The sequence below is a fragment of the Kogia breviceps genome, chromosome 1, assembly GCF_026419965.1.
Source record: "Kogia breviceps isolate mKogBre1 chromosome 1, mKogBre1 haplotype 1, whole genome shotgun sequence".
In the NCBI taxonomy this organism is placed as follows: Eukaryota; Metazoa; Chordata; class Mammalia; order Artiodactyla; family Physeteridae; genus Kogia; species Kogia breviceps.
Window position 1 is genome coordinate 63,051,786 of NC_081310.1, and position 23,234 is coordinate 63,075,019.

At 49.7% G+C, this 23,234-nt stretch overlaps 1 protein-coding gene across 4 annotated transcripts in view; it reads left to right on the forward strand.

Annotated features, from left to right (window-relative positions):
* PLXNA2 (plexin A2) overlaps positions 1–23,234 on the forward strand; it is a 219,167-nt gene that overhangs the window by 120,470 nt on the left and 75,463 nt on the right. For 2 of the 4 annotated variants that reach the window (XM_059057244.2, XM_067032482.1), the window contains 2 exons: positions 19,250–19,350; positions 22,469–22,592. In XM_059057244.2, coding sequence (XP_058913227.1) covers positions 19,250–19,350; positions 22,469–22,592 — 225 coding nt within the window. Of the gene's footprint in view, positions 1–7,745; positions 8,053–18,859; positions 18,928–19,249; positions 19,351–22,468; positions 22,593–23,234 lie in introns of those variants that run through there. The other 2 variants (XM_067032490.1, XM_067032485.1) reach the window with 2 other exon arrangements.

Here is a 23,234-nt window from a genome sequence, read left to right on the forward strand (position 1 = left end):
GCTTTGAATTGAGAAATTTAGGAAGTTCTCAAATGCTACATGCTTCAATATGGACAAACCTTGAAAGCATAATACTAGTGAAAGAAGCCAGCCACAAAAGGCTACATACTGTTTGCTCCCATTTATATGAAATGTCCAGAATAGCAAATCCATAGAGACAAAGAATTGATAGGTGGTTCCCTAGGGTTGGAGAGGTTCAGGGGCAGGCAGAATGGAGGGTGATGCTAATGGATACAGGTTTTCTTTCAAGGGGTGAGGAAAATGTACTAAAATTGATTGTGGTCATGGTGGCACAACTCTGAATATACTGAAAACCATTGACCTGTACTCTTTACCTGGGTGAATTTTATGGTATGTGAATTTTATCTCAATAAAGCTGTTACTTAAAGAAAACTCACAGGAAGCCTGGGCCATAATTGGTGGCTACCCCAGAACCTCTCCTCCCTCTGGTCACCGCGACCCAAGGAGGCATGGATGCCCCACCATGGATGATGCCGGTGGGTGGCATCTGCGGGGTCTGCTGTCCTTCTTGCTTCTTCTTCCTTCCTTTCCTCTCCCTGCTCTCTTCCTGCCTTGGTCTCCTGCTCTTGCCTATTGCTTCTGTTTTCACCTCTTCTTTTTCCTTCTCTCCCTACTGATGCCACCAGCCAATGGGCTTTCCTTGTCCCCAGGAAACTGAAAGGGAGGGAACAAGAGATAATAGTGAAAATTAATCATAACTATAATAATAAATTATTTGTATTATGATAAATTATTAGAGCTGTCCAGGAGTTAATTTAATCTGCACAACATCCCCATTAAGGGGATAATTATCCACATTTTATAGGTGAAGAAACTAAGATTCAAGCAAGCAGAGTAACATACCCAAGCTTACCAAGGGGCAAAACCAGAATTCAAATCCAGGCCTGTCTGGCCTCAGAGCCTATTCTCCAAAGCATGAGAAGACCTTAAATATGAGTCTGGGCTTGCTTATTTATTGATGAGTTATAATAGAAGTCATTTGACGGGGTTCAAAACTGCAGAATGGGGCTTCCCTGGTGGCTCAGTGGTTGAGAATCTGCCTGCTAATGCAGGGGACACGGGTTCGAGCCCTGGCCTGGGAAGATCCCACATGCCGCGGAGCAACTAGGCCCATGAACCACAACTACTGAGCCTGCGGGTCTGGAGCCTGTGCTCCGCAATAAGAGAGGCCGCAATAGTGAGAGGCCCGCACACCATGATGAAGAGTGGTCCCCACTTGCCACAACTAGAGAAAGCCCTCGGACAGAAATGAAGACCCAACACAGCAAAAATAAATAAATTAATTAATAAACTCCTACCCCCCCCAAAAAAAAAACAAACAAAAAAAGAAAACTGCAGAATCTACAATCTCATCTGTTGGTCTGATATTTATGGCCATTTATGGGTGATATCCGTGAGGCACTTCCATTCTTCATGGTTTTCATTAAGACTCTAATCCTGTTTAGAAGTCTGTCTGTCATTTTTAACTCCTCTGTTTAATTTGGGACAGCCCTAATCCTTCTTCACTACAAGCTGGAGGGAGACAGATCCGGATGGCTCTTTTCTTCTCGCAGTTGCATGCAGCCGGGGGTGGGAGGGGGCGGCAAGCATGTTGTTTGTGTGTGTCATGAGTGTATGTGACGTGAATATGTGTGTGAGCATGTGATGGGAGTACGTGTGAAGTGTGTATGCTGTCAGTGTGTTGGTGTGGAATGTGAGTGGATGGTACGAATGTGTGTTTGTGTTCATGAGTGTGTTTGCGTAAGAGTATGCGTTTGTGGAGTGAGGGGGTATGTGTATGTCAGGGGGCTATCATTCACTGTATCCTTTTTTTCAGAATCACACACATTCTGGAGTTGAGGCCTAACCATTGGTTTCCAAGGCACAGGGGTCGTTCTCCCCTTCCCCAGCACGGCCTGCCAGGTTCTCTCCCCTAAGACAAGCTTGCACTCGGAGGGGAGTCTTGAGTCCAGCCTGTCACTCATCAGGGACCTTGAACTCCTGCTTAGAGCTCCCCAGTAATGGAAATCTCCCTTCCTCCTCACGTTGTTGGTTTATAGAAAAATTCTTCCACTGGACTATTCTTTGTGAGGGAGGCCTAGAGTTGTTTTACTTTGTTTAATTCATATGTAAAAAGTCTACCCCCAAGGAACCAGTAAGAAAAGACATCTAAAAGCGACATCCTTTTTTGTGTCCTTTGCTGTCCCCAGAGCACACACCAAAGTTCACTCCCTCTGCTTTGGCTTGTGATGTTTTTCTGCCCAGGACACTATACTCTCCCACCTCCTCCGTGGAGCCTTCTCTGCTCTTCAACTCGCACTTGCTCTGAACCCCCCCACCCACAAAGGGCTTATAAGAGGTACAATGCTTAGCACCTAAAAATATTCTGTCTCTGGGTCATCTGGGTAAAATTCTGGTTGACCCACACTACACATTTCAGCTACCTATTTCCCTAGAGAGTTTGGGCATCAGGGCCACCAGATATGATGGTTCAGGTTGTGTACCGTACAAAGGCACCTGGCTAAGGGCCAAGTGAGGCTGAAACCAGGTTTTCACTCATCTTACCAAGCCATGCACCTAGAGGGGGCACCTTTCCCAAATTGCACAAAAGGACTCTTACTGGCTAGGGGTGGCCAGGGAGCCTCAGAGAGTTCAGTCTTGTTGTCTCAAGGCCCCCAGTAGCAGCCAGAGGAGTGCTTATTGAGGGACAGAGATTGCTGCCTTCCTTCCCCACTCCTCGGCAGGTGAACCTGGCCCCCACAGCCCTCCTTCAGAAGATCTTGACCCCTCTGAGTAATCCCACCACCCTCCGGCCACCACTTAGCTCCACATGCCCTCATCTGACTCCAGCTTAATTTTCACTTCTCAGTATGTGCCTTTTAGAGTCCTAAATCTTTTTGTCACATCTTTGTTATGTCCTTCCAACTAGTTACCAAGCTTTAGGAGGGTGGAGAGCATGCTTGCATTCCATTTGTTTTCGGCCACCCCTGTGACATCTATCCAAGGACTCAGTCCCGCTTGGGGCCAAGTTAGTGTTGTTGACACACTCAGCCACCAGCTAAAGGAGCAGAGAAACCAAAGTTCTGTGTTCAGAGCCATGAGTCAGGGCATTGACCCGTCTCCCAAAGCACCAGCTCAGCCGGGCATCTCAGAAGACAGAACCCATCTACTCAGCCTTCCTCCCACTCTGGTCCTAGTTACCTGCAAAAGTTTCCTAAGGGTTAGAAAGTTCTGGAAAAACTCAGCCTATCTCCTGGTTTCTCTCTAGGGTGACCCAAAGTACTGGACAGGAAAATGAAGAAGTGGCCCCAGCCCTTCACCAGATTAACCTTTAATTATCACTTCGTAAATCATCGATTAGGTTTCTGATAGGCAGTGGCTCCGCAAGGACTGAAGCTGTACCCCTTCAGGTGCACGTTTGGCTTGGATGAGGGACAGGCCCACATGGAAGCAGAGCATCCCAGGAAATGGCCTTTAGCTGGGTCTATGGCATGGTTTGGTGGTGCCTCTGCAGAAAAATGTGTGAGGCGTGTCTAGCCTGCAACAGTGGGAAAAGTCGCCTTTTCTTCCTCAAGACCTCCAACCCCAGGTCCCTGGCTGACCCCCTCCACTTCCATCTCCACCTTTCAGCATTGGTACACCCTCAACCCACCCTCACACTCCAAAATAAAGTATTCAGGAAGTCACTAAATAGCAGTATTGATGCTCCATCCCCGCATGCCCTGAAATGATAATGCATCACCCGTGGTGCATATCCAGACGGAGCCAGATTACGCTCAGGTGGTTAGAAGTCCAGGTCTAATTAGAGTTCCAGGGAATCAAGCCATTGTATTATTAATGATCTTCCTCCAATGTTCTGATTAAAACAGTAACTTTAATAAGCACAGCTCGATGCTAAGTGTTCACTGAGCACCTAATTACATCAGTTATAACTCCAAAATTATTTAAAATTCCTTTTTTCCACCAGACCCTGCATGCACCAAATAGAGACTCAGACAACTCGGTGATTACTTGCTGTAATTAATTTCTTAAGCACCTGTTTCTCCTTTAAAAAAGGAAAAGAATCTTTTGTCTCTCTTCCATCTCCCTACCTCCCCCTCCACCCCTTTGTATCCCCAGAGGCTCTGTGACATTGGTTACATTAGAGGTCGCCACTGAAGGAGGCCACAAACAGAAAGAAGTGAGGAAGGTAAAGATTTGAACAGTCCCTGCCACCATCCTTCAGGCAGGGGGAGGTTGCAAAGCTCCAATCTGCACTGAGGCTCAGACAGTGCTGGGCATTAGGGGCGGGGAGGCAGGAGCACCCAAAGGGCTTCTAACCAAGAACCCGTTCCTCACCACGTCCCTGTCTTCCTTAGACCAGCTTCGGATGCCTTATTTAATGATCGCACTTGCATCTCCAGGAGGGCAGAGGCAAACGGGTTGAGAGCCTTCCCCTTGTGGCTGTCCACAAATTCTTCTGACCCGTAGCCACTTGAGTTAAAAAAGAGACCTCAAAAAAATAAATTAAATTAAATTCCAAAAAAAAAAAAAAAAGAGTGACCTCACACCAGTTCACTCTGCTCAAGGACACCAGAATTTCAGAAAGAATGGTCTGCTGAGTCATCTGAGAGTAGAGGTGCAGAGTTTTCTTTTTAAAAAAATCATAAGTTATCCATAAGTTATCAGTCTATCCCCGGAAATAACACCAATAAATTCCCCTGCATTTGTGTGATAAACTTGATCCCGAACAATGCACGGCTGTAGCTCTCACTTCACATGACCCTCGTGACAGCAAATGAGTTAGGAACGGCAGTTGTTAGCATTCGCACGCCCAATCAGTATGCCGAGATAGAATCAAATCGTGGCTTTATTCTGTCTCCCACCATCGCTTTACTTACCTCTGGGGCAGGCTGCATAGCTCATCAGCTCACTCTTGGATAATAAAAAATCCTTCACGTCTCAAGCACAGTCTCCATTCAGAAGCATAATGCCCAGGTCCAGACCAGAAGAAAAACTCCGGCCTTGACTGATGCCCAGATCTTTCTCTGCCCCGACCCCCAGCCTGGGCCAGCGCACACTCCCCACTTGCGGGGAAGGGAGTTGGGGAGGCATGTTTCTTCTCTTTCTGTCACTTACCTTCCCCGCACTCGAGCTGTTGTTACCCCTTTAGAAGAGGAGGAGGGGAAGGGTCAGGGACGTCCTTCTCTCTTGAGCTGGAATTGTCGCAGGACAGCCTCATGCTCTCCAAGCAGGCTGGCATTTCTGACTCTTTCGGGGCTGAGTCCTCCCTGGGCCTGTGGACACCTCTCTGCCAAGCTGCTTTGGTGGCTGCTTCCATCAGGCAGGCAGTACTTCCTCTTATCCTGCCACTTTCGCCTCTGCCTCCATTAGCCAGCAGTTCCCTTCCCGTGAAGATGCTCTCACTAGTGACTTAGCCCCACCTCCAGGGGTCCTCTTGGACAAGTAGTAAAATGCTGCCAGGACGGCTCTCCTTCCTGAGGTGTCCACATCTAGATCTGATGCAAGGAAGCCCTGGCACGTCCTCGGCCTGCCACCATCACCGGGGAGCTCATTGACCTCCCACGGTCCTGCCTTCACTCTGTCTCCTAAAGAGCTCGCCACCTTACCCCCTGGATTTCCTGCCTCCTGGCTTCCTGTCCACTCTGACCCCTACAGTCCAGAGGATGCATCAAGCTTTCTAAGTGGTCCTACTGAAGGGTGGCTAGGTCACAGCATCCCAAGGTCCTCCTCCAAACATTTCACAAAATCCTTTCGTCATTCCTTTGACTCTTTCATGGCATTGATCTGGGTCAGGGGATACAGAGAAAAGGGTCCAAGAATCATGAACTTGGATTGTAAGAATCTACTCTGAAATCTTGTATGACAGTGGGCCACCATACTTTAGCAAGCTTCATTCATTGTATCTCGGTGCTTTGGTGGATGCTTTCATTTTGACATCCGCTAATATTCACAGATGTGGAAAGTGAGGCTCAGAGAGGTTAAATGGCTTACCCAGCACAGCTGAGTACCTAGTGTGTCTGAGCCAAGTTCTTCTGAAAGTAACAGCCGTGTCCTTTCCGTGACACCACGCACCTCTGCTGGGTTAGAAACGGTGTCTATTTAAACACACCACAAAAAGCCTTCACATCACCTAATGGATCCCAGCAGAATGCCAGCAGTCTCAGCCACACCTAGAGAGTCTTTGCATAGTTCTTAGTACATTTACTTAAGGAGCTTAAAATAAAACCTGCATCACTGAGTAAGTGTGATTAGCTTCTCAGCAGGTATTTATAGACATATTTTATGTAGGAAACTGGAGTTGGAACATACAGGGATATCCCATATGAAGAAATAAAAAGCAGAGCTCTGTGAATAACCTAAAAAGAGAGAGACCTCAGAAGAGCTTAAAAAGTATGTTTGCATCTTGCCAGTTGGGCAGTGGGTCAGAGTCTAGATTCAGAGAGAGGGGTCACAGAGGTTGATGGAAGAAGGCTGTGTCGAGTGGTCATTTGCACGTATAGGGGAGGGAAGGACATTCTGATTAGCAGGAATGCATGAGCGAAGAAAGTTAAGGAGGCAGGACCACGCTGAGCAGGAGAGGAGGCCAGCCTTCCAGGGGTGGGATTCATGCTGACAGAAGAGTCCAGAGTGGGAAGTTCAGCCTGGGTGGGGAGTAGAGGTTAAAAGACTGAAACATCGGGCTGGGGTATTTGGATTATAAACTTCATCCAAGAAGCATTTTTTTCGTGTTGTTTTTGAATTTTGTTTTTTTGTAGGGGAAGGTATTGGTTTTTGATTGCTTTTTTAGCTGAGGCCATCATTACAAAACACTGCCTCTGGGAAGCCTTCCTTGATTTGCCCTTCTTCTTTGCTCTTGTAGTTTTACCACATCTCGGTCATAGTGCTGTTTTGTTACGATCTGGGGGTCCATCTGTCTTCCTGACAATGCTATGAGTACTTCAGGATCAGGGCCATGTCTGTTCATCTTGGAACTTCATGCCTACACAGAATACATAGCCAGTCCCTAATGTATTAATAATAACTGACAGCTATATCTCAGGCACTGGGCTAAGTGTTTTCTAACCCATGCCACCCATTACGCCTAGGAGGCAATTTAGTGAGGAGTTCTGCAGCCAGCCTGCCTAGGTTCGAATCCCAGCTCTACAACTTATTTACTATATGACTATCAACAAATTCACTAAGACTCTCTGTGCCTCCGTTTCTTCCTCATCTGCAGACAGCAAGTCTTATAGAAGTATGTGCTATAATTATCACCATTTTGCAAATCAACAAATGGGGCTCAGAGCTGAGTAACACGCCAAAGGTCACGCAGCTAATAAGCAAATGGGCTGGGATTTGGACCCAGGCAGCTTGATTCTAGGGCCCATGCCCTCAACGACTACACCGTTTTGAAGAAAAGAAAAAATGAGGGTGTGCAGAACACATGTAGTGTGGAGAGAAGAGGGCGACCAATGGGCCATCAGCCACCAGCCCGCTGTGAGGATGGGGGCCTGCAGCTGGGGCCAGCGGAGGGAGGCAGCAGGCATGCCACGGCAGGGACAGACCTAGGAACACATCATGAGAGAAGAAATGCAAAACTCCTCTTCCTCCTTTCTCTTCTGTTTCCACCACCCTGGCTCTCCGTGACTTACCCCTGAATCACTTTTCTGACCAGCCGTCTCGTCCTGATACACGCGCATTCCTGGGCTTCTTCCTGTACCTTCTCATGTTTGTTCTCCATTCATGCTTTTCTCTCCTCACAGAATGCCCTCCCTCCATTCCTGCATCTCAAAATACGCCAAGTTTTCAAGGCCTGCTACACATGATGACACCTTCCTGGTCCCTTCAGCCCGAAGTCATCATTCCCCATTGAAACTCTTATGTGACATCTTTCACTTTCTAGCTTCCCCACCAGAGGGGCTGCTTCTGGAGGGCACTGGAGGGCCATGACGAGCTCAGATTTGCTATACTACAGCATAGGACTTAACCTGATGTGTTGAATAAATGAGAAGATGAATGAAGGAAGGATCTGTAGCCGGATGGACTAATGTATGAGTAAATGAATGAATAAACAAATGAACAAATTATAAGTACCAAGTGTATTTCCACCACATGCAGGTCCACCCAGTTATAAAGCAAGTCTACATGAATGTAGATGCCTGAGGCCAGGCCAATCAACCTGTACTGACTAGTCCCCAGTGGGCAGAGCACTGTGGCTTTGTAGTCATTGCTGCCTCCGCGGAATGGTCTTTATTCAATTGGCCAGTGTCTACCAGTTCCCAAAGCAGCACCGAGGCCCGGGATTCAGCAAAGCATGGGACCCTCCCTGCCTCATACCACCTTGCCAAGGTTAAATGAACAAATCACATGAATGAATAAGTGAACTCCATACAGAAAGGAAATTTAAAAAATTTAATATAAGTGTAGGAGACTTTTTTCCTTAGGCAGAGATTTAACTTACACTCACATCCTCCACCTCTCTCTCTGTCTCTTACACACACATGCACACTCGTCCACACTCACCTATTAACATGTCCCGGGAAGCTGTGAGTGACAAGAAACTGCTCTGTCCTTCCCTGGGGAGCTAGTCACTTAGCATACTAAGAAAAATCAGAGAGAGTATTTTCACATTTTATGTGTCAGGGAGGACAAGACGGCCTCACCTCAGATGGTTAGAAAGGCAAGTTGAGAAATGATGGAGAAGATGCGTGCCGTGGGTCCACTGGAGACCAGTATTCATAGCATGAGGGTCCGATGGCTTCCTGTCTACTCAGAATTGTACGATAGCTTAGGCAGAGATGGGGAGGCCCGTCTCAGATCCAGTGCCTGTGGGTAGAGCTTTCTTATGTGCACAGCTGTTGACATGGGTGGACTGAAGAGGGACCAGGGCACTTGAGCTTTTGACCAGATCTCAGTCCAGCTTTTACCATCTGGTAGGATTTTGCTCTCCCTATATCAAGATGACCTGGGAACTTCAACCCCGGGTCCCTTCAATACCCCAGAATTCCTCAGAATGTATCAAGGATGGAAAATCAGCACACAAGGAGTCCCCAAGGCCTTACCAGCTCCCATCAATAACCCCAAGTGGTAACATCAGAGGCAGAAGTGCAGCTGAGCACTGGGAGGCAGGAAATGGAGCCTGGTGTGGAGGCAAAGCCAGCAACTCTGCTCAAGGGAGCTCGTTAGGGCCCCCTTGAAGAGCAGTGGTGTCCTGAAGGCCCCACTTTCCCTCTTAGAGGACTCCCTGAGTCCTCTTCTCAAACAACACTGAAGGTAGCCCCATCCCCTACCCAGGCAACAGCAAAGGTGTTCTTACCCCAGATCTCCGACCAGCCTCTTCTTGGGCCCTGATGATTCCCTCCCCAAACCTCACCTTTTAGAGCTTATGAGCCTTACATGCCTCAAAGAGAATTTGGGATTAACGGGAAGGCCACACCCTCTTGTCTGGCTCTCCTGGTGACTGGAAGGCAGGGGAGCCAGAATTTGAAGGGGGGGGCGGCGCAGAAACCAGGACGTATTAGGCAGATGCCAGCCCTCAGATAAATCAAGCTCCATGTGGTAAGGCTACCCTTGGGCTCTCTGCATCCAGGGGCCCCACTGGAAAAGTCTGGAGGAACAGAAGTGTGAATGAACGAGTGGGGATGGACAGGTGAAGGGGCATCCGTGCCTTTGGTACTCCATCCGCTTGCCGTCATCACTTTTCCCCTCTGGGGCAGACAAGTTGATGTTGGCCCTGTAGGGAGCTTTGTGGGCCCTGGCTAAACCCAGGCGTCTGGTTTCCAGGGGAGAGATGTGATTTAGCTATTTCATAGACCCTGTATTTCCCAAACCCCCTCATCCCCTATTTCCTACCCCACCTGCTTTCCCTAACTGAGTAAATCCATGGTTGTCATGGAGACAACATAGTATCAGCCTCTCTGCTTCTTTGTAGAGCCTTCCAAAAAAAACAGCACTAGAGAGGGCCCTCTCTGGCCAAGGAGTCCTGTCTGAGAAAGTATGGTACGGTATTTGGAATATCTGCTTTGCCCAATTGCTTTCTTCCCTCTTTGTACTTCTTCCTTGCCCAAGTTCCACCTTCTTCCTTAGGAGACTTAAGCTCAGTTTGACTTTTTCCAGCCAAGGATCCTGAATTTCAGTGTTCTTCAGCCTCCAGTAGGGATTATGCCATGAATAAGGACAACAGTCTGAGTGGCTCTGCAGACCTAATTGTCCCCATATGATAGATAGATCAGCAGTCTCAGCCCAAAGAGGCGAGGTAGCTTACTCAAGGTCAGCCTACACAGGAGTGCAGAGTCTGGAGGAGGGCCCTCTGCAGCTTCCTGCGCAAACACTGCCACCTTCGGTGGGTCTGCACAGAGAGATTGAGCACGATAACTGCCAGTATTAAGCACCAACTGCATGCAAGGCTCTTTGTGTACAGATGTCACTTAAACCTCAGAACAACCAGGTGAAGTTAATACCATTATTGTCAGCATTTCACAGAGGAGGAAACTGAGGTGCAAGAAGGACAATAAGGACCACTTATTAATTTCATACAGTCGATAATTATAGCAGCTGGATTTGAAACTGAGGACTGTCTCCTTCAAAGTCCAGCTTCTTAACAAGGACAAAGTAAACATGGCGTCTGCCCAAAGGGCGCAGGAAGAGCCATCATGACCCAAGTACTCATCAATAATAGGATGAATTCCACTCTTTGGGGCCAGAAATTTCTTTCCCCATCATCCTTTCCCCTTTGACTCCTGCATGACCTTCTGCTGGGTTTTATGAATGAGAAGGAAAAAATATCATTGAAAAGTTCAACCAATTTTGGCTCCCACTCTGGGAGTGATAGATAGCTTTAATTACTCCAAATTACTCAGCCACTCCACTCTTCTCCCCCAAGTCATTAAAAATAGATTTTCTCTTTGAATGTCTCTCTGCCCTCAGGTCTCCAGATAGTCAGAAGTTCTTAGGAGAGGCCCCAGGGTCAGCTTTTGGTCAGAAGGTTGTATGTTGCTTTGGTTGCAATCACAGGCTCCAGAACCTCCAGCTGGTTTTCTGGGGTGGGGGTGTGAGAGGGGGTTGGTGCCTCCTTCTTCTTAATGATATTGATCATGTGACTTTCACAGCTCCCAGGAGGGGCAGTGGGCTGGGTTGGTGTTTACTTTATGAAGATTTAAGGTGATCTCACACATGACTATTGATTTTTAAAGAACTGGACCTAACCCTGGGAACAAACAATACTCAGTTCTTCACATTAATTACTGGGAAGTTGATTCGTAGGGAAAACTGAAGCTGAAAATAAGAGCTCAGAGGTGCCCTGGTCCCTGATGAACAGGCAGGACAGGTGAGATGGGTATTGCTGTCACCATTTTAAAAATAAAGAAGGGAGGCTTGAAGAAGTGAAGCAGCTTGCCCAAGGCCTCACGGCAAACAGCTAGCAAGACCAGGACAGGAGACCCCTGCCACCTCCACTGCCCCCACTCTGTGCCAACTGAGGGCCCTGACATTCCGAGCAGGCTCAGGATGGAGATTGTGGAACCCATTCAGAGTCATGTCCATTACTGTTATGGTCCTGGCAGGTTTTTAAAAAATTCTAGCAGGGCATCCTCACCCCCACCAACCCATCTCCTCCCTCACCCTCTCACATCACCCTTTGCGTTGTCTGGCTCCAGATGCACCAGCTGAATCGCTGTCAGCAACCAGAGAAAAGTGAGCAAGAGGCAGGCAGTGGTCAGGAGAGGGAGTGTAATTACAGCGGCTGGGCCCTGACGTCCAGGAGAAAGCAAGGGGACCCTGACAGCCCACGCTTGGGGGCAGCCCCAGGAGAGGGGCCTTTCCTTACTGCTGCCTGTGCCTCCACCGCACCACCTCAACCTGGGAGTCGGATGAACCTGGACTCCAGTTCTGTTTCCGCCACCTACAAGGCATGCAACTTGGGCAGTTTGTCTAACCCAGGACTCAGTTTTCTAATAAGTAAGGTGGGCCTAATCCCTCACCTGCAAGGCTCATGTAAGGATTAGGTGAGGTGACATAGGGAAAGTGCCTGGCGTGTGCAGTAGGTGCAGGATAAATGGACCCTATTATTATCGTTCCTGCTGCTTCATTCCCTTGAACAAGCTCAGTCAACTGCCCGGCTCAGAGGAAGGTGGTGCCAGGCAGGAGGCCCCAGTCCCCCTCGCTTCTCCCCCTATCCCTGGGGAGCAGATCCAAGGAGGCCATCTCACTTCTGCCCCCGAGCACACCCAGCGGGGGAGAATTAGATTAAGATGCTGTTTCAGGCATCCAGTTGACAGCTCTTTGCCTGTAAAGGATAGGAGAGAGGATGCAGGTATTATTCTGTTTAGTCTTGCTGACTCAATTGGGTGCCTGAGAGAAAGTGACCAGGGCTGGGGCCTTGGCCTGGCCTCCCTGACCACCTGCCTGTGTTCCTCTCCCTGTGAGGACTGTGAACCCTGGCCCCTTCACGTGTACAGGGAAGGCAGAACCCTAAGCTCTCAGACCTCCCAGCGCTGGCGGTACGTGTTCGCCACGGGGTTGACAAGATTCGGGGTAAGCGGTGAAGAGAGGCTCCTCCCACCACCCATGGGAACAGGTGACAACTGCTGGGCGCTGGCCAGCTCCTAGGAGCAGTGGGGTCAGAGAAACCAAAGCCTCACCTGCCCTCTGGTTGCTTCCCGCCTCCTGAATCCTGCTCTGGCCCCAGCTCCATCTCCTGGGACTAACCCCTGAACCCCTGTCCCTCCTTTCCTCAGAAAGATCCCTTACGACATGTCACCACCACGAGCCATGGAGGACATGCTGCAGCTGGCCACCTCCACTCGCTGTGAGATAGAGTCCGGGGTTACGCCAGCCCTTTGGGTGCCTCTATTTCCTGGTGGAACAAATGGATCCCTAACCTCCCTTCCTCTCCAGGGAGCTGTGCAGATCAAATGAGATAAGGGTTCTGTGAAAGCACTCAGTGCTGAAACCCTCTGTGGGCATCGGCATCTGTTGGGATTGTGCCCTGGAGCTCATCCCGCACACCAGCCCTGGTGGGGCTTCCCGTCAGTCTGCCCTCAGCTGTGAATGCAAACGAGCATCAGATTGCTTCTTGAAAATAGATCTGGTTTGGGAAAAAGAGGAGAAACTGGGTCTGAGACCCTACAAACTCCAAGGGGAGAGAGGCTGGGCTGGCAGGGAGGGACCACCAAGAGAAGATACAAAGGAAAGGAGAGAGGTTTGGGGAGCCAGTTGCGTTTCAGCTGCCGTGCACTTTGCTCTGGGCCCTGGGGACCGGGATGCTGTAGCTCAGGCCAACTGCATGCTTCCACCCAGGCTGTGTCACTTCCCACCCCCTGCCACCTGGCTCTCAGCCACTGAGAAGGCCACTGTTTCTTTTCTTGTGTCAGGAGGCAAGGGACACATGTGGGGACAGGTGTACCATCTGGCAGGTGGGGGCAGATTCCAGAGAAGCAGGGGATTAAATGCTCTGTCCCCAAGGGGCCCTACCAGGCTGGGGAACAGCTTTCCCTTATTCCTTCCTTCTCTCCCTCTCTCTCTTGCATGACTGCAAAGGAATCCTTCAGCCTCTAGAACAGAGTGCCCATGCCAAAGCTCCCTGAGGAGAACGTCTAAGCTCTGTCCTTTGAGCCATGACTGTCCCTTGATTATACCTCTATTGCGGCATCTTTCTACCGTATTAAGAAGATCCTGTTTCCTTTGTCCTTAGCCAAACCATGGGCCCCGGGGGGGACAGAGAATGTCGCCCGGTGCCTAATGGAGAGCTTAACACAACATAAATGCTCTGTAAATACTGAAGGACCGCGTGGCACCCAGGCACAGCCCATGGTCAGAATCCTCTGTGTTGTTCTGCTTTCAACTCAGCTATTTCTCCGATAGTTGACCCCAGATTCTCAGAACCAAGGAGGCTCCTTCTAGGCGTCCACACAGGGTGGCAGAGATACAACCTTGATTCTCTTTCCCCAGGTTTACGCACCAAAGGGCTCCTGTCCCTCGCTCCACCATTGGAGAGCTCTTCTCTGAAGAGTGATGGGTTTGCACCTGATGGTGGTAACTCTCCAGGCCGATAGTAACTACCAGGGCCACAGAGGCCTTCTGGGCCTCACCCCGGGTAGTCCAAGCCCTATGGGTGTGCCCTGTCCTTCAACATCTTCAGGAAGGAGGATGGTTCCAGCAGTTCCCTTGGTGATGCATCCCCACAGCCGATGATAATCTGATATCACGTCCCTTGCCGTGCGGGGTGCTGCACCCCATGGGCTGACCAGTGTGCTTAAAGAGGAAGGAGTTGGGTGGGGGAGAGAACCACTCCGAACTCTGCACCCCTGCTGAGCCCTTCCCACATACGTCAACCCCACAGACTGAGGCCAAGGGAGGCACTGGAGATGAGGGGCCCCGGGGTCAGAGGAGACAAGAACACAGTATGAGTCACCTTTCATGAAGAGTGTTTCTTCAGTAGATGACTTAATCGGAGAGTTATATTCATTAGAAGTATAATTACCAGGCATAAGATCAAGTGGAGAAGAATGCCAAGCGTGCGGGGGCAATCCAGTGCCGAGTGGTCCCCTGGTCCTGGGGAGAAGGCGGTGGAGGCAGGCGGGAGAAGGGCATCCTCCATCGGAGGTGCCTCGCCACCACACTCCTTTGCGGACTCAGCCACCCCCAGATCCCAGCACGCAGAGCAGAGCGGGTGGGGAGCCTCAGGCATAATTAAAGCACAGTCATAATAAACAAACACTCATTAAAGTGTCACTGAGTGTCCCATTAAACTCTGAGTCAGCCCTGACAAAGCCACCTGACACAGCGGACACTCTCCACGAGAAGCTCCCTTGCTTTCTCCAGCTTCCCGGGACAATGCCCCTCCCCTCCCCATCCTCCCCCACCCCACCAGGTCCTAGAGCAAGTGCCCGCCTTCGCCTGGTGCAGAGTGAAGTGGCCCCTGACCCCAGAAGTTTGAACTTGGTCTTTCAGGGCCTCCATAGACTCAGAGATATTAGAACCAATTTCTCCCTGGCTATAAAGCAGTCCCCAGGCTAACCTCCATCTCTCCTCCCCCTGAGTCAGTCTAGTTCCTTCCGCTAGCTCCTTTCGTAGTCCCTAGGCAGAGTTTGATTCTATTTCTTCATGACCCCAGGGCCTGACACTTAAAAACATTTCCCAAGACATGAGGTCACATTTACCAGTGGTTCTCATAAGAATCACCTGGAGAGCTTGTTGGAACCATTTCTCAGGACCCACCCCATCCCAGAGGTTCTAACCCAGTGGACTCTGGATTTTTATGCCTCTTAAGCTTACAGGTAATGCCAAGGATGTTGGTTTGAGAACTCGGGCCGCCTCTTCATGGAGGACATTCTTTTGGCCAAGGAGTGACAGGCTGGAGAGCTTACAGACGTCACGTATTCCAGCTCTGTGGCCTTCTCCGTCCTTCCCAAGTTAACCCAAAACTGCCTTTCCAGGTTTATATCCATCACTCTTCATCCTCATGCAACGTTTTCTGCAGAAACTCTGCTTTCCTATGTTTGCTCATGTGGTTCTTTCCACCTGGGACGCTTTTCATCTGTATAATTATAATTCACCCTTGAAGACCCAGACCCAGGCCACATCCCTTACAAAGCCTTCTTGGGACTCCCATCTAGAGCAGTGCTCTCCCATGATAACAAAGCGCCATCCACACAGCTACGCATGTAATTTTAACTTTTCCAGCAGCCATATTTTAAAAAGTAAGAAAAGACAGTTGAAATTAATAGTAGATTTTATTTAACTCAATATTTACTAAATTTTTATCTTTTCAACATGTGTCAATAAAAAATTATTACTGTGCTATTTTACATTCTTGTTTTCCGTGCTCAACCATCAATGTCCGGTGTCCTTAGAGCACATCTCTGAGGACTAGAATTCGAACTGACCCCATTCCAGACGCTGGTGACCACAGGGGCCCATACATTGGACAGCACAGACGTAGAAGTAGTATTTTCTTTGCTCTGAATTGCCTCAGCCCTCTTTCAATGCCTCTCTTAGAACACACATCACTTTTCTTGTTTTTATTGCTAGTCTGTTTGCAACTTGAAGGTGATGTTTGTGTTTTAATGCTGCTGTTGATTTTATTCCCCTAAAGTGCCCAGCACTGGCCTTTCCGTAGGACATGATCTATGAATATGGGTTGATGAATGAATACAGAAACACAGGATTATAGGAAAGACAGAGCACCCATGGAAACACCTGACTTTGAGGGCCTCCCTCCAGTCCCTGTGACATTTCTTTCCTCTGCTTTGCATATGGCTATTAGATCTCTGAGAAGAGAATAATTCGAATTTTAGGAACCACCCCCCTTATAAGTTTCCTGTTTCACTTTGCTCTTCAACTCAGTGTATTAAAAAAAAAAAAAAAATTCCCACCAGGAGGGCCCAGGAAACAGGAAAAATAGTTGTGCTGTTGGTTTCACGTTTGGAGAAGAACAGGCTTCTCACTATCTCTGCGGCACTTGGCGTCAAAGTGGGCTTTGTTGCTGGAGACACTGCTCCCATTCAGCGCCCCCTTCCCCAGCTGCTGAGAGCTGGGCTGTGTTTTGACAGACGGGCCGAATGCAATGCAGACAGTTGTTTTAATTTCCAGCCAGATGCAGACATCACTCACACGGAGCCTGAAACCCAGGAAAGGGAGGCCGGGCACTGGGCTGCGGCTCTCAGGCCTCCGAAGGCGGGTTGGAGGGGGCTGGCGGAAGCCCCCCAGGTGGCTAGGGTCACAGATATCCTGAAGGGCTGAGAGTCCCAGGCCCGGGAGAGGCATGCTGGGAGAGCGTCTGGCAGGCACCTGCCTGAAAGGTGCCTCTGGTAGGAATCACAGGACGTGAGTCAGGGGTCAACGGTTGTTCCTTAATGCAGGGTGCTATCAGTGGCTAGTGGCGTGGCTGGATCTTTGAACTGTCCAAGTCATTCAGGACAGAAATGAACAGTCTCAGGAAGGAGTTAGGCAAACTGTGGGAAATAGGATCCTATATGTCAGAGTGAGAAGGACTAGGGCAGCCTTCCTCTGGGGGCAGAAATACCTTCCACAGCCTCCCAGACACATGTCACCTTGACTCTGCTTACACGTCCCATGGAAGGGAGTCCCTGCTGGAAGCCAGGTCTGTTGCACTGGTGGACAACCTTGACTTTCTTCTGTCGAGCTTTCCTGGAACTTTTCACCCATGAGTCTTACTGCAGCCACACTGCCACCCGTCAAACAGTGGCAGATAGCTTCCACGGCCACCTTGACATTCATCTTCTTGGACCTAAATAAACATACAGGTCTATCAGCTGTACCTCAGATGCCACACCTGGGTCCCACCCCATCGTGACCACCCTCTGGAAAGTTTCTCTGATTGAGCAACCCTCCTCTTAGAGCACGTTGCAAAGACCTGAGCTGGGAACTCAGGTCATCTCCATCCTGACACCATGTCCATTAATGCAGCCCATGATTGAATTAGCCCCTTTAGCTATGACATCACCCTGTCAGGTCATATTGGACATAGAGTAAATTCAACCCTTGGACCTATTCCGCATGAACTATTTCAAATCAGCTACTCCCTCCCCCAGCCTCCATTTAGAATATCAATTTTTTCACTGAATTGCAAGATTTTATATTTATGCTTTCTGCATTTTGTATTTTTATTATTAAAGGGAAGTTAGGGATGCTGAAAGCTGATCATGTCACTCCGAGAAAAGCTTTGTAATTCAGAATGTTAAGTGTTTATGATGTGGGGAGAATGAGTGGGTGTGGGGGGCACCCAACAGAGAGAAGGAAGGCTCCTGGGGCTGATACCCAAGACCTTTCGTTGTCTGGCCCCTGGTTACATGCCACCAGCCTCATCTCTCAGCCTGTCCATCCAGTATACACTCCACACTTGAGTTAGGCTGAACTTAGCCATGATTACTTTTGTTCGTGATAATCTCTCAGTTAGGAATGCCCTTCCAGGCATCTGCATTGGGCCCACTGTTACCCTGATTCACCCTTACTCGGCTGGTCCCTTCCTCCAGACATGCTGGCCCCTTCCTCCAGACAGGTTGTGCTGGACAGCCCTCCTTTAAGCTGCCAAGGCCCCCAGGGCACATACCTATTGCCTGCAATGGATGTTGAGCACAGTGTAGAGCAGGTCTCAGTTTGTAATTATCAACTCCTACTGGGCTGCGTGCTCTTCCGAGGGGGGCAGGATCTGTGTCCTGTTCGCTGCTGTTTCTCTATCACACAGCACCGGAGCCTCTCATAGTGACATCTGATAAACAGTTGCCAGGTGAGCGGCGTTAGACTCCATCCCGAGCCTCTCAGGCGCATGCTGTGAAGGCATCTCCATCAGATCCTTTGTCCCGCTGCTAGAGGCAGACCACTGTGCCGCTGGACCACAGGTTGTGTTTCCACTTGCGTTCGCACATCCAGTCGGTGGGGGACCTCTCTGCTCTAACAAATGAGATCCCATTCCCAGCCCAGCAGTCTCCAGCCCCAGCCAGCAACAGATACCTAGGACATACCAAATGCAAGACTTCAATCTTCTGACCCTTTGCCTGGCCTTAATGTCACACCCGCTGAGCAGGTAAGGGTGAGTAATGACCAAACGGGCCCGGCTCGTGTCCCCGCAGGGCCCCACATGGAAGCCAGGAGGAGGCCACATCCTCTGGGGGGCAGAGGCTTGATCTGTACATTCCCACTTTCCCCAGCAAGACAGGCAGCTTATCTATTCCCATTTAGCCAGACTTTTCAAAGGATGGGAGATTTACTAGAGAAACTGAATGCAGGCATCAGAGAATGGGATAATTGGATCCAGGTGGTATGTTTGGTTGGATGTAAAAAGACCATGCCATTAGATGAATATTATTTGATGGGAAAAGTTTCTCCTTCTCTCCCTTTTTAAATGTTTTCTGTGCAGGCAGGATGTCTCAGCCCAAGCCCAGCTGAAAGCTCTTCGGAGACAACTTGATGGCACTCAATAGCCTTTCAACAGCGTTAACCATTTTCAGCCTTTGCCAGGAGCAGGCCCAGCTCTCCAGAGGACTTTAGTGCAGGCAAAGAGAAACTGGAGGATTTGCTTCCACCTCCAGCAAAGGCAAGAAGCCTGGGGCCTGTTAGCTGTAACTGCCTCGTGCGGGGCAAACAAGATGAGAACACTGAGGCCACCGATTCACAGCGCCCCCCCCCCCACTGTCACCTCTGAGGGGGTGGTGACAGTGCAAGTGTGGTTAGGTGTAGTTGAGTCTGAACACACCTCTGCGAGGCGTCACTCCCCGATCTAACCTGCTCTCTTTTCCCTCTTGGCCAGATCACCAGGGTCCCTGTGGAATCCTGTGAACAGTACACGACTTGTGGGGAGTGCCTGAGCTCGGGGGACCCTCACTGTGGCTGGTGTGCCCTGCACAACATGTAAGTTTGGCACATTCTGGGAAAAAGCCTGGAATGCAGAAAAGCAGGTGCTTTCCTGGGAGTGTTGATGAGGATGTGACATCAGTTCGTAGGGAGAGAGGAATTTCCCTCTTCTGAGCAGTAATTCTCATCGTGGTTGGAGTGCTGAGAACAGGAAGAGGAAAAGAGGCCATGGGTGGGCCTTCTTTCTAAGTGCAGTGCCTCTGCCTCTCTGTTTTTCATCTCACCTCCAAAATCTGATCCCTCACCCTCTCCCCCACTGGCCAGCTGCTCTGAAGTCTGTACCTTTTCCACAGGGAAGGGTAGTGGTGTTGGAAGAGCTCACAAAGGAAGTTGTAGAACCTCTAGGTTTCCCAAGAACCTCCTCAGTGTCGCCTGATCTAGGTGCCTCCTTCCTGGAGTTTGCACTAGAGTTGGGAAGCTTGGACTCCAGTTAGCTGCTGTGTGACCCAGGATGGTCCACTGACGACTGTGGGCCTCCATTTCCCCATCGCTAAATAGGGGTAATGCCTACCTCACAGGTGAACTGGGAGGATGAAATGAAATAATAAGTGCTTTGGCGATAGGGAAGCTCAGGATAAGCTACACAAGTCAAAATAATTGTTATGGACGCAGAAGCCTCGGGAGGACCCTTCTGGCCTCATTAATTCCCGATTCCAAGAAGTCTGCATCTCACTCCAACTGGCCTCACATCCCTATTCAGATACATCCCCTGCCATTGAATACCGGCTCAATAGAAATGCAAAATCACACTTAAACTTCCTAATTCGAACTGCCCCAGAGGGAGAGAAGAGGGTGAAAACTCCAAAGGCAGGAACTGGCTAGGAATTCTGTTCCCCAGTGCAGTTGGAAACTCCTTGGCTCTGTGCCAGCCAGCAAAGCATCCCCATGAAATGTGCAGGGTTTAGGGTGGAGGCGGAGGCGGAGGGCCAGAGTTCAGGGTCCTGCACAATAGCTCTTGGCTTCCAGCCTCTGCAGCAGGTGTTGGGAGGGCTATGGAGGGAGGGAGGGAAGCGGGCACCTCACAGATGCAAAATCCGGACTGGATTGGAGCCCACAGATACTGAGTTCCCTGCTTAGATTTGGAGGTAAGGGCGTCCTCCAAAAGTTTTGCCAGAAATGCTCTCACCAAAACCCGGACAGTGAGTCGCCATTTAGATCAGACAAGTGGTAAAGAAACTGACGCTGCTCCCACTATGCCCCCAGCATGGCAAAGGTGGCCACAGTTGGGTTCCCTTCAGTGAGGCTGGCCTGGCAGCCAGAAGGCTCTGTCACCTCAAGAGGATTTCTTTCTCCACAGAACCTGACAGCCACTCCCAGCTTCATGCCTTGTCCTGGGCTACCAGCCCTCTCACTGTGCGGTGGGTAGATCTAGCCGTACTACCCACCCCCCGCTCCTCCCTGCCAATCTAGCCACAATGTCCAAGTCTCCCAGAGGCCCCAGACCAGCCTGTCATCCCCCTGGGCCAGGTCAGCTGGGGCTCCTAGAATGACTGGATCACATGAGGATGGTCTCAGGTTTCCTCTGCCATCTGAGCTCCTTCCCTGTCATCACCTGCCAGGGCACACCTCTCCTTCCAGCAGCTCTGTTTTCCAAGAGCACATGGGGAACAAGCTTCCTCCCGGTTATACCCAGAGGTTTCTCTTCTTCTGGTCCCTCTCTCATCTTCACCAGCCCCTCCGGCAATGCTCCCCCCACCCCCAACCTGTCACCACCCTCCTGCCTGGGTAACAGGAAGGAGTGGACGGGCTACCCCAGCTGCCAGGCCCACACACTGGATTTTAATGGAGGCAGAGGCCTGAGAGAAATTGCTCAAGAGCCTCTGGGTCCTGGTTGCGGGGGGTGGGGGGGGTTGAAACCTTCCTGTCTCTTCTGTATGCCTTGCTCTTGCAAGTGCGTTATTGTCTCAGAGGTTATTTATCTCTGTTAGGGCTGTTGCCATAAATAGTATGATAAAAAAGAGCCATTTCAGTGAGTCAATGAGATAAAGGCTCCAGTCAAGAGCTCACTTTAGAGCTATCTTAAGGATTCACTTAAACCTCAATAATTCTTTTCTTTGACAGCATTCATATTTAGATCCATTATGTGCCTGGAAAGGAAGAGGGGGGAGGGACTTTGGGGGGAGCTCGGGTGGGAATCTCCGCCTGGTTGTGGAATCTTGTAGTGTCCCCAGTGGCTCTTTGGTTGGAGAAGCACCAGCCCTGGAGCGTGCTCCCATGTGACTGAAGTGGCCACCAGACGCCCCTGTGTGCAGGCGCCACAGTGTCCACTTGCTGCTGTAGGCAGAGAAGCCAAGAACCAGAGATGAAGATGTGAGGAGAAGCGACCACACATGCCTTCTGACAGGGGCAACCCCGCCTGCGACTCCCTGTCTGTCTCTCTCTTTCTCACCACAAACATTTATTGAAAATATACCATGGACAGGTAGAATAGCTCAATGCATAAAGCATGGTCCCTGCCTTCAAAGAGCCATGAATCCAGCCACAAGGTCACATGCCTGCTGTCCCACGGAGCTAAGACCCTGTCCAGGTTTTTAAATATCCCTGGAGGAGAATAATAATATTCAGAATCATCATCATTAACATTGTTCTTAGAAGGGCTAAGAACAGGCCATTTTCTAAACACTAGCAAGCCTATGAGATAGTGTATTATCATTGGCCTCGGCGTTCTACAGTTGGCGGAACTGAGGCGTGGAGAGATTAAGGAACTTGTCCAAGGACCACAGCTAGTAGGCTGTAGATCTAGGGTTAGGGCCGAGGCGTCATGGCTCCAGAGTTCACAATTTTAGCCTCTTGCCTCCTACTTCTCACGTCCCCAACCTTCCCTCCCTCGCTCACTGAGCTTCCCATAAAGGTGCTGTCTATCTAGAGCTATTCTTTATGTCTAAACCGTATCTCTTGCGTTGGCGGTAGATCCAACTTCTCTTAGTCTGACTTTAACTGCAATAGAGACCATCTGGGAGTCACCAGGCCCTCTGGGATGAGCGAATGTTGTCATGAGAAGACGGACACAGGCCTCAGAGCAGCAAAGCCTTCTCACTTACCTTCAGGGGATCCTGGAGCCTCAAACAGATGGGTCTCAGAGGCCTGACCTCTTGTGAATCTGTGTTTGTGGCAGGTGCTCCCGCAGGGACAAGTGCCAGCGGGCCTGGGAACCTAATCGATTTGCTGCCAGCATCAGCCAGTGCATGAGCCTCGAGGTGCATCCCAGCAGCATCTCAGTGTCTGAGCACAGCCGGCTGGTGAGTAAACTCATCCGGAAGGTTGGAGGGGTGGGGTGTGGGACCTGCACCAAGTGTGGGTGTGTTCCTTTAACACTGGCACAATGTAAATGGCTCACACTTTAAATGCTCCGAGGAAACTTGGTATTTGTAGGAAAACTATGGTAACTCTTATTGTAAAGGGCCTAGTCACTCGCCATGCCTCTTGCAGATTCATTACCTATTGATCTGTTTTGTAAATCTAGATTTTGCATTTAGTAACAAACAGCTACAACATAATGCAATCCAATGCCATTCTTTGGTATATGGTGTATTTCAATCGTCCACTTGACAAGTCTCTCACAGAAACCTGGAGTTGCCTTTGTGCTTGTATATGAGAGAGAGACAGACAGGCAGACACAGAGAGACTGAGACTTAATTCACAGTATGTGCTTAGAATATTAAAGAGAATACAATGGTCCTTAACCACCTGTCGAGCTGCAACCCCAAATACTTCGTGTCCTCAGGCCCTGCACGATTATTTCATTCTGGAGGTTTTATGAGCATTCACAAATGTTAATTAGTTAATGAACCTTCCAAGACTTGCGTTCATTCATCCCCACCGGGAGGTTTTGGCTCCCATGGAGCTGAGGGAACAAACAGCAGAGTTTGTACCTAAGTCTC